Source organism: Manis javanica, chromosome 4 (genome assembly GCF_040802235.1).
Source record: "Manis javanica isolate MJ-LG chromosome 4, MJ_LKY, whole genome shotgun sequence".
NCBI classification, from domain to species: Eukaryota; Metazoa; Chordata; class Mammalia; order Pholidota; family Manidae; genus Manis; species Manis javanica.
In genome coordinates, this window is record NC_133159.1 from 29882898 (window position 1) to 29901763 (window position 18866).

The 18866-nt window shown below is 40.3% G+C and overlaps 1 protein-coding gene across 1 annotated transcript; it reads left to right on the forward strand.

The window, feature by feature from the left end:
• Positions 1-9699: 9699 nt before the first annotated feature.
• On the forward strand, positions 9700-17370 carry NDUFS5 (NADH:ubiquinone oxidoreductase subunit S5). Its single transcript, XM_017675961.3, has 3 exons — positions 9700-9865; positions 14001-14218; positions 17143-17370. Exons 2-3 carry the CDS (start codon positions 14003-14005, stop codon positions 17245-17247), a joined length of 321 nt encoding a protein of 106 aa, XP_017531450.1. The 5' UTR covers positions 9700-9865; positions 14001-14002; the 3' UTR covers positions 17248-17370.
• Positions 17371-18866: the final 1496 nt, after the last annotated feature.

The following is an 18866-nucleotide window of genomic DNA, read 5'->3' on the forward strand; positions in this document are numbered from 1 at the left end:
AGAAGTGAGACAAAAACCTTCTCCCCAAACCACATATAATATGAAAATACAGCAAATATAATGAATCCTGAAAGAGTGACTGGAAAGAAGACTGAAACAGACTGCCTACATCTGGGGAAAAGAGAAGACCTCACAGAAAAGGATAAAGTAGCAAAGCTGTAACCCAGCGGGACCCAAGCCCTTCCCCCCACCCCAGCTCACTGGAGGGAGGAAGAGAAATGGAGCAGGGAGAGGGTAGAAGCCTAGGAGTGCTGAACACCCAGCCTTGGAGATCTGCACTGGGAGCATGAATCACATTACATGGTGCTCTGCAGTTTAGTGGGGTTGGAAAGAAAAGAAAGGTGGAATATTTGGAGAGTGAGATTTCAGCTACTTGTGGAGAACAGGTACCTACAACCAGTCACTCTGGGACAAAAGAAAGGTGGGCAAGTTGAAGGACTTCACAACAGTGAGTGAGATGGCTGCCAAAGGGGCAAGGATTACACAGAGCTTGCTGCTAGGAGAAAGGACAGGTGGACAAAATCATCCTGGCACAATCAGCCCAGCAGGTTGGGAACTCTCAGGAGTTTCAGGTGCTCCATCCCTCTGGCTGGCAATGTGCACTGAGGTGACCCCCAATGAGATATGCAGCCTGCTGCTCCTTCTTCCCTGCTGGCACTGGTTAGCAAACCTGCTGCTGCCACCATTGCACCATGACAGCCAGAGGGCGGCATTGCCTATGGCAGCTACAGGGGCATAACACAGAGGCTCCTCCCTGTGCACTTGGTCCACTGGCCCTGGCAGTGGAGGCAGGCACTGTAGCCGGGAAGCAGGAAAGAGCTCTTTCCTCCCTACAGGCCGCTCACCTATTACCCTTGCCATCACTCCAGGTGCTGGGTAGCTCCAGAGAATAGAGCTTCTGGGCACTAGAGGGTGCTGCCTTCACTAAATTATTCCAGAATAATCAATCAAAATATGAAATGGCAAAAGAACCTGTATAAACCAAAATTCCACAAACACCAGAAAGAGGGCCAAGTGAAACTGAAATCACCAATCTTCCTGATAAAGATTTCAAAATAAAAATAATAAACATGCTCACAGAGTTACAGAAAAATATTCAAGACCTCAGGGAGGAATTCAAGAAAGAGAAAATTTGAAAAATACAGTATCTGAAATGAAACATATAATGGAAGGATCCAAAAGCATATTAAATGAGGTAGAGGAGATGGTAAATGAAATAGAAATTAGAGAACAGGAATAGAAAGAAGAGCACGGAGAAAAAAAAGGACTTCTAGGAATGAAAGAATATTAAGAGAACTGTGTGACCAATCCAAACAGAACAATATTCACATTATAGGGGTACCAGAAGAATCAGAGATAGAAAAAGGGATAGAAAGTGTCTTTGAAGAAATAATTGCCGAACACTTCCTCAATCTGGGGAAGGAAAGTGTCTCTCAGGCCATGGAAGTCCACAGATCTCCTGAAACAACGGACCCAAGGAAGATAACACCAAGACATATAATAATTAAAATGGCAAAGATCAAGGACAAGGACAGAGTATTAAAAGCAGCCAGAGAGAGTAAAAAAAGATCACCTACAAAGGAAAACCCATCACGCTATCATCAGACTTCTCAGTAGAAACCTTACAAGCCAGAAGGGAGTGGCATAATATATTTAATGCAATGAAACAGAAGGGCCTCAAACCAAGAATACTCTACCCGAAAAGATTATCACTTAAATTTAAAGGAGAGATTAAACAATTTTCAGATAAGCAAAAGTTGAGGGAATTTACCTCCCACAAACCATCTCTACCATATAGTTTGGAGGGACCTCTATAGATGGAAGTGCTCCTAAGGCTAAATAGCTCTCACCAGATAAAATAAAACCACAGTAAAGGAAGTAGCAATTAATTACTAAGCAAATGAAAAATTAAATCAACTACTCACAAAGTCAGTCAAGGGATACACAAAGAGTACAGAATATGATACCTAATATATAGAGTATAGAAGAAAAAGAAGGAACAAGAAAGAACCTTTAGATTGTGTTTATAATAGCACAATAAGCAAGTTAAGTTAGACTGTTAAATAGTAAAGAAGCTGCCCTTGAACCTTTGATAACCATCAATCCAAAGCCTGCAATGACAATAAGTACATATCTATTGTTAATTACCCTGAATGTAAATGGACTGAATGCACCAATCAAAAGACATAGAGTTGCAGAATGGAAAAAAAACAAAACAAAACAAGACCCATCTATATGCTGCCTACAAGAGACTCACTTCAAACTCAAAGACATATACAGACTAAACGTGAAAGAATGGAAAAAGATATTTCATGCAACTAATAGGGAGAAAAAAGCAGCAGTTGCAGTACTTGTATCAAACAAAATAGACTTCAAAACAAAGCAAGTAACAAGAGACTAAGAAGGACATTACATAATGATAAGGGGGTCAGTGCATCAGAGGATATACCATTATAAATATCTATGCATCCAACATAGGAGCACCTACATATGTGAAACAAATACTAACAGAATTAAAGGGAGAAATAGAATGCAACATTTCATTTTAGGAGACTTCAACACTCCAATCACTCCAAAGGATAGATCAACCAGACAGAAAATAAATAAGGAGACAGAAGCACTGAACAACACGTTAGAACAGATGGACCTAACAGATATCTATAGAACACATCACCCAAAAGCAGCAGGATGCACATTCTTCTCAAGTGCACACGGAACATTTTCTAGATCACATACTGGGACTCAAAAAGAGCCTCAGTAAATTCAGAAGGGTTGAAATTGTACCAACCAGACTCTCAGACCACACAGGTATGAAACTAGAAATAAATTATGCAAAGAACACAAAAAGGCCCACAAACACATGGAAGCTTAAGAACATGCTCCTAAATAATCAAGGGATCAATGACCAAATAAAAACAGATAACATTTGGAGACAAATGACAACAACAACTCAACATCGCAAAATCTACAGGATGCAGTGAAAGCCATGCTAAGAGGGAAGTATACTGCAATACAGGCTTACCTCAGGAAAGAAGAACAATTCCAAATGAATAGTCTAAACTCACAATAATGAAACTAGAAAAAGAAGAACAAAGGAGGCCCAAAGTCAACAGAAGGAGAGATATAATAGAGATCAGAGCATAGATAAATAAAATTGAGAAGACTAAAACAATAGAAAGAATCAATGAAACCAGGAGCTGGTTCTTCAAGAAAATTGACAAAATACATAAACCCCTAGCAAGACTTATCAAGAAAAAAAGAGTGTTTAGACATATAAACAAAATCAGAAGTGAGAAAGGAAAAATCACTATAGATACCACAGAAATACAAAGAATTATTAGAGAATACTATGAAAAATTATATGCTAACAAACTGGATAACCTAGAAGAAATGGACACCTATCTAGAAAAATACAACTTTCCAAGGCTGACCCAGGAAGAAACAGAAAATCTGAACAGACCAATTACCAGAAATGAAATTGAACTGGTAATCAAAAAACTACCTAAGAACAAAACACCTGGACTAGATGTTTTCAGTGCTGAATTTTATCAAACATTTAGTGAAGACCTAATACCCATCCTCCTTAAAGTTTTCCAAAAAGTAGAACAGGAGGGAATACTCCCAAACTCATTCTACAAGGCCAGCATCACTCTAATACCAAAAACAGGCAAAGACACCACAAAAAAAGAAAATTACAGACCAATATCCCTGATGAACACAGATGCAAAAATACTCAACAAAATACAAGCAAACTGAATTTAAAAATACATTAAAAAGATCATCCATCATGATCAAGTATGATTTATTCCAGAGATGCAAGGATGGTACAACATTCGAAAATCCATCAACATCATCCACCACATCAACAAAAAGAAGGAAAAAACCACATGATCATCCCCATAGATGCTGAAAAAGCATTTGACAAAATTCAGCATCCACTCAGGATAAAAACTCTCAACAAAATGGGTATAGAGGTCAAGTACCTCAACATAATAAAGGCCGTATATGACAAACCCACAGCCAACATCATATTTAACAGCGAAAAACTGAAAGCTTTACACCTAAGATCAGGGACAAAACAAGGATGCCCACGCTCCCCACTTTTATTCAACATAGTTTTGGGGGTCCTAGCCACAGCAATCAGACAACACAAAGAAATAAAAGGCACCCAGATTGGTAAGGAAGAACTCAAACTGTCACTATTTGCAGATGACATGATATTGTACATAACCCTAAAGACTCCACTCCAAAACTGCTAGAACTAATATCTGAATTCAGCAAAGTTGCAGGATACAAAATCAATACACAGAAATCTGTTGCATTCCTATACACTAACGATGAACCAGCAGAAAGAAAAATCAGGAAAACAATTCCATCCACAATTGCATCAAAAAGAATAAAATACCTAGGCATAAACCTAACCAAGGAAGTAAAAGACCTATACTCTGAAAACTACAAGACAATCATGAGAGAAATTAAAAAAGATACTAATAAATGGGAGCACATCCCTTGCTCATGTATAGGAAGAATTAATATTGTCAAAATGGCCATCCTGCCCAAAACAATATACAAATTCGATGCAATCCCTATCAAATTACCAACAGTATTCTTCAATGAACTGGAACAAATAGTTCTAAAATTCATATGGAACCACAAAAGACCCTGAATAGCCAAAGCAATCCTGAGAAGGAAGAATAAAGCAGGGGGGATATCACTTCCCAACTTCAAGCTCTACTACAAAGCCATAGTAATCAAGACAATTTGGTACTGGCACAAGAACAGATCCACAGACCAGTGGAACAGAATAGAGAGTCCAGACATTAACCCAAACATAGATGGTCAATTAATATACAATAAAGGAGCCATGGATATACAATGGGGAAATGACAGCCTCTTCAACAGCTGGTGTTGGCAAAACTGGACAGCTGCATGTAAGATAATGAAACTGGATCGTTGTCTAACCCCATAGACAAAAGTAAATTTGAAATGGATCAAAGACCTGAACGTAAGGCCATGAAACCATAAAACTCTTAGAAAAAAACAGGCAAAAATCTCTTGGACAGAAACATGAGCAACTTCTTCATGAACATATCTCCCCGGGCAAGGGAAACAAAAGCAAAAATGAAAAAGTTGGACTATATCAAGCTGAAAAGCTTCTGTACAGGAAAGGACACCATCAGTAGAACAAAAAGACATCCTACAGTATGGGAGAATATATTCATAAATGAGATATCAGATAAGGGGTTGACTTCCAAATTATATAAAGAGCTCACACACCTCAACAAACAAAAAGCAAATAATCCAATTAGAAACTGGGCAGAGGATCTGAACAGACACTTCTCCAAAGAAGAAATTCAGATGGCCAACAAGTACATGAACAGATGCTCCACATCACTAATCATCAGAGAAATGCAAATTAAAACTGCAATGAGATATCACCTTACACCATCCAGAAGACAACAACAAATGTTGGCCAGTATGTGGAGAAAGGGTAACCCTCCTACACTGCTGGTGGGAATGTAAATTAGTTCAACGATTGTGAAAAGCAGTATGGAGGTTCCTCAAAAAACTAAAAATAGAAATACCATTTGACTCAGGAATTCCACTCCTCAGGAATTTACCCTAAGAATGCAGGAGCCCAGTTTGAAAGAGACATATGCATCCCTATGTTTATCACAGCACTATTTACAATAGCCAAGAAATGGAAGCAACCTAAGTGTCCATCAGTAGATGAATGGATAAAGACGTGGTACATATACACAATGGAATATTATTCATCCATAAGAAGAAAACAAATCCTACCATTTGCAACAATATGGATAGACCTAGAGGGTATGATGCTCAATGAAATAAGCTAGGCAGAAAAAGAGAAGTTTCAAATGATTTCACTCATCTGTGGAGTATAACAACAATGCAACACCTGAAAGAACAAAACAGCAGCAGACTCACAGAACCCAAGAATGGACTAACAGTTACCAAAGGGAAAGGGACTGGGGAGGGTGGGTGGGAAGGGAGCGATAAGGGGGAAAAAGGGGCATTACGATTAGCACACATGGTGTAGGCCTGGGGCATGGGGAGGGCAGTGCAACACAGAGAAGACAAGTAGTGATTCTACAGCATCTTACTACACTGATGGACAGTGACTCTAATGGGGTATGTGGTGGGGACTTGATAATGGGGGGAGTCTAGTAACCATAATGTTGCTCATGTAATTGTACATTAATGATACCAAAATAAAAAATAAAACTCTTCAGAGGTAGGAATTTACCCAAAGAAAACAAGTTCTCTGATTCAAAAAGACATATCCATCCCTATGCAGCATTATTTACAATAGCCAAAGTATGGAAGCAACCTAAGTGTCCATCAATAGATGAATGGATAAAGCAGAGGTGGTACATAAACACAATGGAATACTATTCAGGCATAAGAAACAAACAAATCCTACCATTTGCAACATGGAGCTAGAGGGTATTATGCTCAGTGAAATAAGTCAGGCAGAGAAAGGCCAATACCAAATGATTTCCCTCATTTGTGGAGTATAACAACAAAGCAAAACTGAAGGACTCCAAGAAGGGACTAGCGGTTATCAAAGGGGAGAGGTGGGGAAGGTGAGTCGAGAAGGAGGGAGAAGGGGACTGAGGGTATTAGGATTAGTACACATGGTGTGGGGGGGGGTCACGGGGAAGACAGTATAGCACAGAGAGGACAAATAGGGACTCTGTGGCATCTTACTACACTGATAGAGAATAACTGCAATGGGGTATGCGGGGGACACGATAACATGGGTGAATGTAGTAACCACATTGTTTTTCTTGTGAAACCTTCATAAGAGTGTATATCAATGATACCTTAATTTTAAAAAATCTAAAAAAACATTGTATCAATTTTTTAATTAAAAAGTTATGTTTACACTATACTATAGTCCTTTGTGTCTTAAAAGCATTATGTCTAAAAAAAACAATGTACATACCTTAATTTAAAAATACTTTACTGCTAACATATGCTAACCATCACCTGAGCTTTTATCCAGTCATCATCTTTTTGCTGCTGGCGGGTCTTCCTTCCATGCTGCTGGCTGGTGCCTGATCAGGGTATTGGGCTGCTGAAGGTTGGGGGAGCTGAGGCAATTCTTAAAATAGTACTGCAATGAAATGTGCTGCATCCTTCCTTTCACGAATAATTTCTCTGTGGCATGTGATGCCATTTGATATCATTGTACCCATGGAACTTGTTTCAAAATTGGAATCGGTTTCAAACCCTGCTGGCTGCTTTATCAACTAAGTTTATGTAATATTCTAAATCTTTTATTGTCATTTCAACAACTACACAGCATTTTCACCAGGAGTAGATATTATCTCAATAAATGATGTTCCTTGCTTGGCCATAAAAAAGAACTCCTTATCCATTCAGTTTTTATCATAAGGTTGCAGCAATTCAGTTACATCCTCAGGCTCCACTTCTAATTCTAGCTCTCTTGCTATTTCTACCACATCTGCAGTTACCTCCTCCACTGAAGTATGGAGTATGATCCATGACTGTTAGAATCAACGTCTTCCAAACTCCTGTTTGTGTTGATATTTTGACCTCTTCCCATGAATCACAAATGTTATTGGCATCTAAAATGCTAAATTCTTTCCAGGTTTTCAATTTACATTGTCCAAATCCAGCAGAGGAATCACTACCCATGGCAGCTATATCTTACAAAATGTGTTTGTTCAATAATAAGACTTGAAAGTCAAAATTACTCCTTGAATCATGGGCTGCAGAATGGATGCTGTGTTAGCAGGCATGAAAATAACATTACTCTTTTACATCTCCATTGGAGCTCTTGGGTGACAATGTGCATTGTCAATGAGCAGTAAGATCTTGAATCTTTTTTTCTGAGCAGTAGATCTCAATGGTGGGCTTAAAGTGTTCAGTAAACCATTTTCTAAGTGATGTCATCCAAGCCTTGCTATTATTTTTACAGGCAGAGAAGATGTAGTGTAATTCTTAAAAAAGCTCTATGATTTTCATAACAGTAAATGAGCACTGCATTCAAGTCACCAGCTGCAGTAGCCCATAACAAGAGAGTCAGTCTGTCCTTTGAAGCTTTGAAGCCAGGCATTAAGTTCTCTCTAGCTATGAAAGTCGTAGATGGCATCTTCTTCCAACATAAGGGAAGTATATATCTGCTCAACACAGAATTGCCACAAACCCTTAATTTGTAAAAAACACAGTATCTGAAAAGCACATAAATTGAAGCACAATGAAATTAGGTATGCCTGTACTTGAGAGAGCTTAACTGTGATTAAATATTGGATGAAAGATGAGGTAAGGCAAAATACTTCTGAACTTCCTATCTGAATGGCTGGGAAGATTTCATCAACATAAACAAGAAAGTGGAAGAAGTAAAAAGAGGGGTGATGATCAATACCTTGCCACCTCTAGTATTTTGTGGGCAAGGGCCATGAGTTAATACCAATTCCATAATCTGCTGGACATGTATTGGTGTTCAAGAAAGTCTACTTGAACTGGAACTCTGATCTCAGTTGTTGCATATATGTAGTGATGGGGGAAAGGGAGGGAGAATTGGATGCTTGAATGAAACCAGTAAGTTGTGGGACCTTAGAAATTGTCTCCAAAGTGGGTAATCCTAGGGCTTAGGGGCAGTTAACCCATTTGGGGGGAAAATCTATGCAAAAGTCCTGAAGCAGGGCAGGAATGTGGTGTGCAAAAATGGAGATAGGGTGGAAATGGTATCATTCCAGGGGAAAGGAAAAAAATTCAGACTGGATGTAATGACTTTTCCTGAAATACAATGGAACACCTAGCTCTTGTTTGGGGCAGGAGGTAGCAGACTGCACACCGAGGCTGGGAAGTATGGAAGGCTAGAGTTCTCTTAAACATTTTTGAGAGCACATCACTTAAAACGAGAATAAATAATATTAGCCCAAACCCTAAATAAATATTTATGTACAAGCTATTTATATGTACAACTGCAGTAGTTATTTTGCAAATATTTATATACACATACAAAATAGAAATTTTAAATGATTAGATGAAAGATTAGAAATATTCTATTTTCTTCCCACATCTCAAGTGTATCATATATATCGCACACACCCTACAGTACCTACACATATCCCACTTCGGAGGCACACTGGAAGTTCTGAAACAGAGGAGGTGCATGGTTTCTGAACTTTCCCGAATCCGCCAACTTTAGAAGCTGAGGCATCAGAGAACCGCGGTTGCCTTACAAAGTCTTCCACGTGCCAGGAAAGGCTTCATTGCTATACACACAACTCATTTACTTCCCAAAGCAATCCTATGCTGTAGGTACTATAATTATCTTTTAAGATAATATCTTTATTCTAAGATGAGACTGAGGGAAAGTGAGGTTAAGCAGCTTTCCCAGGGTCACACCTAAGTGGCCGAGCCAGAATTTGAACCCACGCGGCATTAAGTTCACAGTCCATGAGCTAAATCACTACTGGGCAGGGGTAAGGTGGGGATGGCAGATCGCTGTTTTTTCTCTCGTGTGGCCTTATCAAGTCCCTCACCAATAAGAGCTGTCGTGAGGGTGCTAGGTTCACTGCGAGGAAGAAGCAGGACCCACTAACGCCTGGCTGTTCTCCAACGCGACGGTAGGGAAGGTCCATTCACCCTCAGTACCTCCGGAAGCCAACGCAGCCGGCTGCGCAGGCGCAGATCGATGGGTTTAGGTTCTACCGTTCCCGGGGCCAGAATGCAGGGGGAAGGCCGGGGCTCGGCGTCGCGCTGGGTACGTCGCGCTGCGGGCGTCCTTTGCGGCAGGCCGTCGTGTCGCGGCCAGATCATCCACCAGAGGCGGCCGGCGAGGAGACAGGGGTACCGCAGCGGGACGGTAGGGGCTGCGTATGTCCGCCGGGCAATGTATTTCCTTCCGAGATCTCCGCAAGAAATTTCCTCTTGGCTGCTGCATGTCCGTTCTCCCAGGCCCGATCTCTGGGCATGTTTTCTCCTTTCCCGGCAGTTGCCTTCTCCCACACAGCCAGGGTCACCTAATCCTGTAGGCCGCACCCCTCTCGGCTCTCCGTGCAGGTTAACTTCGCTTGCTGCCGGACTAATGTTTTGACCTTTCTTTTCTTAACCGGAAGTCCGCGCTCCTCATCCCGGCTTTCAAGGCCCCGCGTGAATTCGGCACCGCGGATGTCTTTTGCATTTCGTTCTTCCGGACATGCCCTCTGCGCTCCAGCCACGTCTGGGTGTTCGGTGTGTCTCCCAAACGCCCGGCATCTTTCGCTGTGACGCGTGTTGTGCCCTCCTAGAAGACTCTGCCCACTGACCTTCACTTTGCAAACTCAACCCATTTTAAAGCCATTTTCAAATTTCCTGGACAGAATTGATTACCTTCTTGGAGCTCTTGTCTATTTGGTCCGTATTACCTGCGTGTCTCCAATCCAGTGCTTACATTACAGCTACTGTTGTCCCTCCATCAATGCCTGGAACGTTATTACTCAGTAAATGACTGAAAGAATGGGTAGAAAATTTAAAAAATTAAGTTCACCTGTAAATCTACCATTCATATGTGACTATATTGACATTTTTTGTTCTTCCTTCCAGTTTTTTATTTATTTATTTTGGTATCGTTAATGTACAATTACTTGAACATTATGGTTACTAGTCTCCCCCTATTATCAAGCCCCCCCACATACCCCATTACAGTCACTGTCCATCAGTGTAGTAAGATGCTATAGATACAGAATTATTACTTGTCTTCTCTGTGTTATACTGCCTTTCCCGTGTCTCCCTCCCCCTGCTACCTTATGTGTGTTAATTGTAATGCCCCTTTTCCCCCCATATCCCTCCCTTCCCACCCATCCTCCCCAGTCCCTTTTCCTTTGGTAACTGTTAGTCCATTCTTGGGTTCTGTGAGTCTGCTGCTGTTTTGTTCCTTCAGTTTTTGCTTTGTTGTTATACTCCACAGATGAGTGAAATCATTTGATACTTGCCTTTCTCCACCTGGCTTATTTCACTGAGCATAATACCCTCTAGCCCCATCCATGTTGTTGCAAATGGTAGGATTTGTTTTCTAATTATGGCTGAATAATATTCCATTGTGTATGTATACGACCTCTGTGTATGTATACCACAGTAGATGTGTATGTCATCTACAGATGGACACTTAGGTTGCTTCCATTTCTTGGCTATTGTAAATAGTGCTGTGATAAACATAGGGGTGCATATGTCTCTTTCAAACTGGGCTCCTGCATTCTTAGGGTAAATTCCTGAGGAGTGGAATTCCTGAGTCAAATGGTATTTCTATTTTTAGTTTTTTGAGGAACCTCCATACTGCTTTCCACAATCGTTGAACTAATTTACATTCCCACCAGCAGTGTAGGAGGGTTCCCCTTTCTCCACATCCTGGCCAACATTTGTTGTTGTTTGCCTTTTGGATGTTGGCCATCCTAACTGGTATGAGGGGATATCTCATTGTGGTTTAATTTTCATTTCTCTGATGATTAGTGATGTGGAGCATCTTTTCATGTGCCTGTTGGCCATCTGAATTTCTTCTTTGAAGAAATGTCTGTGTTCAGATCCTCTGTCCATTTTTTAATTGGATTATTTGCTTTTTGTTAAAGTACGTGAGCTCTTTATATAATTTGGAAGTCAACCCCTTATGGGATATGTCATATATGAATATATTCTCCCATACTGTAGGATGTCTTTTTGTTCTACTGATGGTGCCTTTTGCTGTACAGAAGCTTTTTAGTTTGATACTTCCTTCCAGTCTTTTTTTTTTACATGGATTGCAAGATTTTTTAAATTAAGGTGTCATTGATACACAATCTTATGAAGGTTTCACATGAACAACATTGAGGTTTCAACATTCACCCATATTATCAAGTCCTCCCCCCCATTGCAGTCACTGTCTGTCAGTATAGTAAGGTGCTATAGAGTCAAGTTGTCTTCGTGCTGTACTGCCGTACCCATGACTCACCTATATTATGATTGACAGTTATAGTGCCCCTTAATCCCCTTCTCCCTCCCCATCCGCCTTCCCCACCCCTCCCCTTTGGTAACCGCTGGTCCCTTCTTGGAGTCTGTAAGTCTATTATTTTGTTCCTTCAGTTTTGATTTGTTATACTCCACAAATGAGTGAAATCATTTGGTACTTGTCTTTCTCTGCCTGGCTTATTTCAGTGAACATAATATCCTCTAGCCCTGTCCATGTTGTTGCAAATGGTAGGATTTGTTTTCTTCTTATAGCTGAATAATATCCCATTGTGTATATGTACCACATCTTCTTTACCCATTCATCTATTGGTGGACACTTAGGTTGCTTCTGTATCTTGGCTATTGTAAGTAGTGCTGCAATAAATATACGGGTGCATATGTCTTTTTGAATTTCGTATCTTGTTTTCTTTGGAAAACTCCTAAATTTCTAGGAGTGGAATTCCTGGGTCAAATGGTATTTCTATTTTTAGTTTTTTGAGGAACCTCCATATTACTTTCCACTATGGTTGAACTAGTTTACCTTCCCACCAACAGTGTAGGAAGGTTCCCCTTTCTCTGCTTCCTTGACAGCATTTGTTTTTCCTAGTCATTTTGATGTTGGCCATCCTAAGTGGTGTGAGGTGATATCTCATTGTGGTTTTAATTTGCATTTCCCAGATAATTAGCGATGTGGAGCATCTTTTCATGAGCCTATTGACCATTAAAATTTCTTCTTTGGAGAAGTGTCTGTTTATATCCTCAGCCCATTTTTTAATTGGGTTATTTGCTTTTTGCGTGTTGAAGAATGTGAGTTCTTTATATATTTTAAATGTTAACCCCTTATTGGATAAGTCGTTTACAAATTTATTCTCCCATATTGTAGGATGCCTTTTTGTTCTGCTGATGGTGTCCTTTTCTGTACAGAAGCTTTTTAGTTTGATGTCCCATTTGTTCATTATTGCTTTTGTTTCCCTTGCCTGAGGAGATGTGTTCAGGAAAAAGTTGCTCATGTTTATATTCAAGAGATTTGTACCTGTGTTTTCTACTAAGAGTCTTGTGGTTTCATGACTTACATTATTCAGGTCTTTGATCCATTTTGAGTTTACTTTTGTATATGGGGTTAGACAGTAATCCAGTTTCATTCTCTTACATGCAGCTGTCCAGTTTTGCCAACACCATTTGGTGAAGAGGCTGTCTTTTCCCCATTGTAAAGCATGGCTCCTTTATTGTATATTAATTGGCCATATATGTGTGGGTCCTTGTAGTCTTCTTTTGTACACAATTTTCTTTTAGCATTGTTGTAGTCCCTTTTTACATTTAACATGAGAGTATGTGTTTCATGTATATTATCTTTTTTCCCAAATGTCTGTCATATTCAGTCGGGCACCCGATTTAATTATCCATTTGTTGTTTCACACTTAAGTTGTGTGAATTTTTTTTTTTCCAGTAAGTTACAGAGTGCCTACCTGGTCCTTGCACTCATGGCACTCACTATTCAAAAATGGAGACAGTCAAGTAAATAGTCCATTACTGTAGCACGTGAAGGACTCCTATGGGAAGTTGCAGATGGTGTGCAAACACACAGGAGGGACCCCAGATGCAGGATCACTTTCCAGGAGAAATTGTCATCTAAATTTATATAAAAAAGAAAATGTAAAGAAATGTTTTTGTGTTTGTGCTTTTTTGTTCTTTTCAGTTGTTGCTTAAGATCTGTCTCAAAAAATTGGGATTATTGAGTCAGAACATAAAAATTTGTTTTGACTTTTGATAAAAAATGACCTGATTGATACAGAGAGCATTTTTATGCATTGTTTTTTAGTTCTAGTTCTTTTTTCCTTGGGTTTCTGAAAGCACAGAAGTTCTTCTTCTACCATAAACTGGATGAACCTGTCCAGTGAAAAAGTTTGGTAAGAAGAAATTGAGAGAATAGTATAAAATATCTTTCTAGAGGGTTCCTTATCATAATTATCTCATTTTTCTTAGAAATTTCTCAATTGATTGCACATTTACAGCATTACTTCTTTTTTTATCTTCCATTTCAGCCATGCCTTTCTTTGATGTGCAGAAAAAGCTGGGCGTTAACTTGGATCATTGGATGACAATCCAAAGTGCTGAGCAGCCTCACAAAATTCCAGGTCGATGCCATGCTTTTGAAAAAGAATGGATAGAATGTGCACATGGGATCGGTGGTATCCGCGCAGAGAAAGAGTGCAAGTTAGAATTAGAAGATTTTACAGAGTGTCTGCTTCGGCAGAAAACGGTGAGGAAGTGTTGGAGATGGAAGCTGAATTACTTCCTTATTTCTTTGGGGCTACTTTTAGGTATTTTAAATTTTAAATGGGTCATTGGGGAATGGCTTGCCCAATGTGAATTGGCAAAACTTTGTGCTCAAACACCTTCTCTACAGTTAACCATGTCAAAGAAGTTCAGTGCCTTTACATGTGAGGAGGGCCTATTGTTCCTCATCATCTTTGTGTTCTTCCTCATCTCTCACCTATGTCCATGGCATTGTACCCTGCAGTAGCCACCAGGTTAGACATTACATCTGTGTGTGTACTTTCATTTTTGCAGTAGTCTTTAAAGCTAAGATTATCAGCCAGCCTTGGATGTTTGTCCTTGAAAATTTTGGGGTGGAAATATTTCAAATTCATTGAACCTTAATTGGGGAAGAGGTTAAAACCCTGCAAATCTATTACATTGAACCTGATATAACAATCTCTGGATTCATTTCTACTCTGGAGAAGATGGAGGTGTTAATGAGATTGCTTTAGGTGAGCCTGACCAAAGGTGCAGCGAAAAAAAGATGTTAACAGCATAATATCTACCTCCTTAAGAGTTGAATGAATTACATGACATACTGGGCTCTATTCTCCCTTAGAGAAGAGTTGTTTGGGTGTGTGCTGTCATTTTGCCTTTTTCTGTACTCCAGATATAACAAATATAAATGTTTTTATTACTCCCCAGTCTTGGAGTTCAGGAAGACAATTTAGATTTTCAGTTAAATTTATCACAAAGTTATCTGTATCAAAATTTTTAAATTTCTTACCTTTTAACATAGGCTATTGGCATTTGGATAAAGTGAGGCCAAATTTGGAAGAAATGAGAGGGGGTCAGGTAATTTTATTGATGTCTGTAGGAATGTTGGTCTTTAAATGAGTAATATTACAGTGTTCCTGAGGGACAGTGAGTGGGTCATGGTTGGCCACCTACTAGCCATTTGTCTTACACATATATATGTTAACTTTTCTTATGGGCTTCAGTTATTCATTGCTCACATTGAAACTTTATTCACTGGAAATTTACACTAAAAGGAGATAGTGTGGTGAGGTGAAAAGAACATTGGATTGGGAGTTAGGAGAGCTGGGTTTTGATGCTGGTTCTGCCACCACTAGTTTTGTGACTTCAGATAAGTGACTTCCCTTTTTTGTCTTGGTTTCCTAATCAGGAAATAGTAGAGAGTTGCTCTAAGGTCGCTTCCTCATCCTGTAAATTTATGAATAGATACACTACCATTTTACAGGTCACCCCAAATGACTAGATACTTCCACTGAGGGAAGAACCTATTGAATCAGGGAGGTAGAATCAAACACTGTTCAAGTTCTTAGCATGTAATAATACATTTATTTCTCTCAAAAATCCTGTGAGAAGCTTTACTGTTATTTCCTCCACTGTACAATTAAAAATGAGGCAAGAAAAAACCAAGTCTGTTGCCTAAGGTCATATGGCTACTAAGTGGTGAAACTGGGATTTGAAAATGGCAGTACTGACTCTAGAGCCTGTACTTGAATCCACAACACTAAGTGGTGATTGGTTCTAGCTTAGAGGAAGATTTGATGTAGTGTTAAAATGGCTCAACCATGACTAGTCCTCTGTTGCAAGTCTCTTTCATAGAGAAATGTTATGAATGCAATCTTTTGAAATTGGTTAATGTTTATATCAGTATTTGGGATACTTAGAGTTTTTTCTACTAACATTATATCCTAATTGTTCAATGGGATGTTTAACTGAATATACTAACTCTTCATGCCTTTGTGAAAACTTAGTCATTCACTCAAAAAATATTGGAGCACCTATTATTTCAGGAATTATTCTAGGTATCAAGATATACAATAAGCAAAAGCAGCAGAAAGTGCCTGTCCTAATGGACTCTATTTGGGGGAGGAGATCAGAAAATTAACAAACAAGTTTAAAAAAACAGTATGTCAGGTGTTGATAAATGCAATGGGGAAAAAAAAACTAGAAGACTAGAAACCACTAGGCCTGGGAGCTAAGTGGATGCTTTTAAATAGGGTGGCCAGAGAAGAGCTCAGCAATAGAAAACATTCGAACAGAGACTTAAGGAATATGTGCCATGTAGATACCAAGGAATAATGTTCCAGGCAGAGGAACAGCAATGCAAAGGCCCCTGAGCTGGAGCAGAGAGAACTAAGAGAAGGTATTAAGACAAAGTCAGAGAGGTAGCCCTCAAAAGTCAGTAAGGGAGAATTCTGCTTTTTCATTAAGATGGGAAGCTATTGGGTTTTGAGCAGAGGAATATCGCAATCAGCATTAGTGAGTGTATTTCCTATGTCACAGAATCCATGTGAATTATGGCTCTTACACAGTCGTGTGTAACATGGCTTTCATTTGTTGAGAAACAACCAATATCCTATCTAAGAAGAAAAGCAAAACTCAGGTCTCAACAGTGGCTAGTGGCTGAGCACATATCAGGTCCTTATTTCAGCCTGGTAAAAAGAGACTCATATTGGCTATTTCTGCTTCATTTGTACCCAGTGAACAGTCACCAGCAGCAATGCAACCTTCATATAGAAAGGTCAGGAATATGTAAATGTGGGATGACCTCAGCTTTTTATATTTTTAAAGATTTATATATGCACAAATATGTTTCTTAAATTTTGATAAATGTTCTGTTAACTGTTTTTGTAAATACCTATATTCCTATATATGATAGGAACATTTTAGTTACTAGTTTTCAAGAAAGCATTATTATATATATATCAGAAATTAAAGGGCTTGGGAAGTGATTTACAGTTAGTTCTTTAAAGATGGGTTTCATCTCAGAGGACTTCAAGGATGAAAAACTTCTGTAGTTTAAAAACGAAACCAGTTTTCCTTCAGTTTCTCCAGCCCTCAGCTTTGTGGTGCTTATCTCCCCCTAGCTTAAATACGTCTTTCTTTTGACAGATGAAACGTCTGCGTGCCATCAGGAATCAGCGGGATAAGTTAATAAAAGAAGGGAAGTACATGCCTCCCCCTCACCACTTGGGCAAGGAAGATCCTAGGCCCTGAGCATAGCCACTACTGATGGCTGGAGGCTGATTTCCATGTTCTGTCTTCTCCACTGGAAAGTTTACCTGCTGAAAACCTCTGTGTCTGAAAGTGTCTAAAAATAAAGGCTTACTCCATCCTGTACTCTTTTCTCTTGGATCATATTTTTCTATAATGAAATTGCAATCTATGTTTTAAGTTTGGAAAAATGCCTCAAAAGTTAGCATCTAGGGAATAATAAACATTTAATGAAAGCTTATTATGTATGCAGTAATTGAAATATGTTAACTCATTTAAGAAGTTCTAGCATTCATTAGTGCTTTCATTCTAGTTTATTTTCTATAAAAAACAGACTTGCACTGGGAGGAGGAGGCAGTAGAGAGGGTGGTTGTGTTAACTGCAAACTCTGTTAAGTCTGACTTTAAGGCTAAAAAAATACCGAGTTCAGCTAATTTAATTTTAAAGAACCAATGTGACTGTTTAAATATTTACTCTCTTAACATCAATGATATATGAGTACTTCTAATTTACATGTTTAGAATTGTGTTTTTAAAATAAAAATCCAGGGGGGAGCCAAGATGGCGGCGTGAGTAGAGCAGTGGAAATCTCCTCCCAAAAACACATAGAGCTATGAAAATATAACAAAGAAAAATCTTCCTAAAATAGAGACCACAGGACACAGGACAACATCCAGACCACATCCACACCTGCAAGAACCCAGCGCCTTGTGAAGGGGGTAAGATACAAGCCCCAGCCCGGCGGGACCCGAGCGCCCCTCCCCCCGGCTCCCGGCGGGTGGAGAGAAACCGGAGCAGTTTTTTTTTTTGGCGAGCGCTTTTTGGAAGCCTTAGAGGGACGGGCCCCCGTTGCTGGGGAGGCAGGGTGGCGGGACCGGTGAGGAGGTGCCTGGGAACGGCGCCGGAGGACAAAGAATATCCCGCGTTTCTCCCTGCGAGACCTGGGGGCGGGTGCCTGAGACCAGTGCCTGAGGACGGAGGAGGTCGCGCGTTTTTCCCCCTTTTTTTTTTTCTCTTTTTGGCAAGCGCTTTTTGGAAGCCTTGAAGGGACGGGGACCCCAGTGCTAGGGAGGCACGGTGGCGGGACTGGTGAGTGGGTGGCTGGGACCGGCGCCTGAGGACAAAGAATATCCCCTGTTTTTCCCTGCGGGACCGGTGGGCGGGTGCCTGAGACCGGCACTTGAGGACAGAGGAAATCGCGCGTTTTTCCCCTTTTTTTTTTCTCTTTTCTGCAAGTGCTTTTTGGAAGCCTAAAAGGGACAGGGACCCCGGTGCTAGGGAGGCAGGGCGGCGGGACTGGTGAGCGGGTGCCTGGGACCGGCACCTGAGGACAAAGAATATCCCGCATTTTTCCCTGTGGGACCGGTGGGTGGGTGCCTGAGACCAGCACCTGAGGACGGAAGAAATCGCACGTTTTTCCCCTTTTTTTTTCTCTCTTTTTGCCAAGTGCTTTTTGGAAGCCTTGAAGGGACAGGGACCCCGGTGCTAGGGAGGCAGGGCGGCGGGACTGGTGAGCGGGTGCGTGGGACCAGTGCCTGAGGACCAAGAATATTGAGCGTTCCTTCCCTGCGGGACCGGTGGGTGGGTGCTTTTTGGAAGCCTTGAAAGGACAGGGACCCTGGT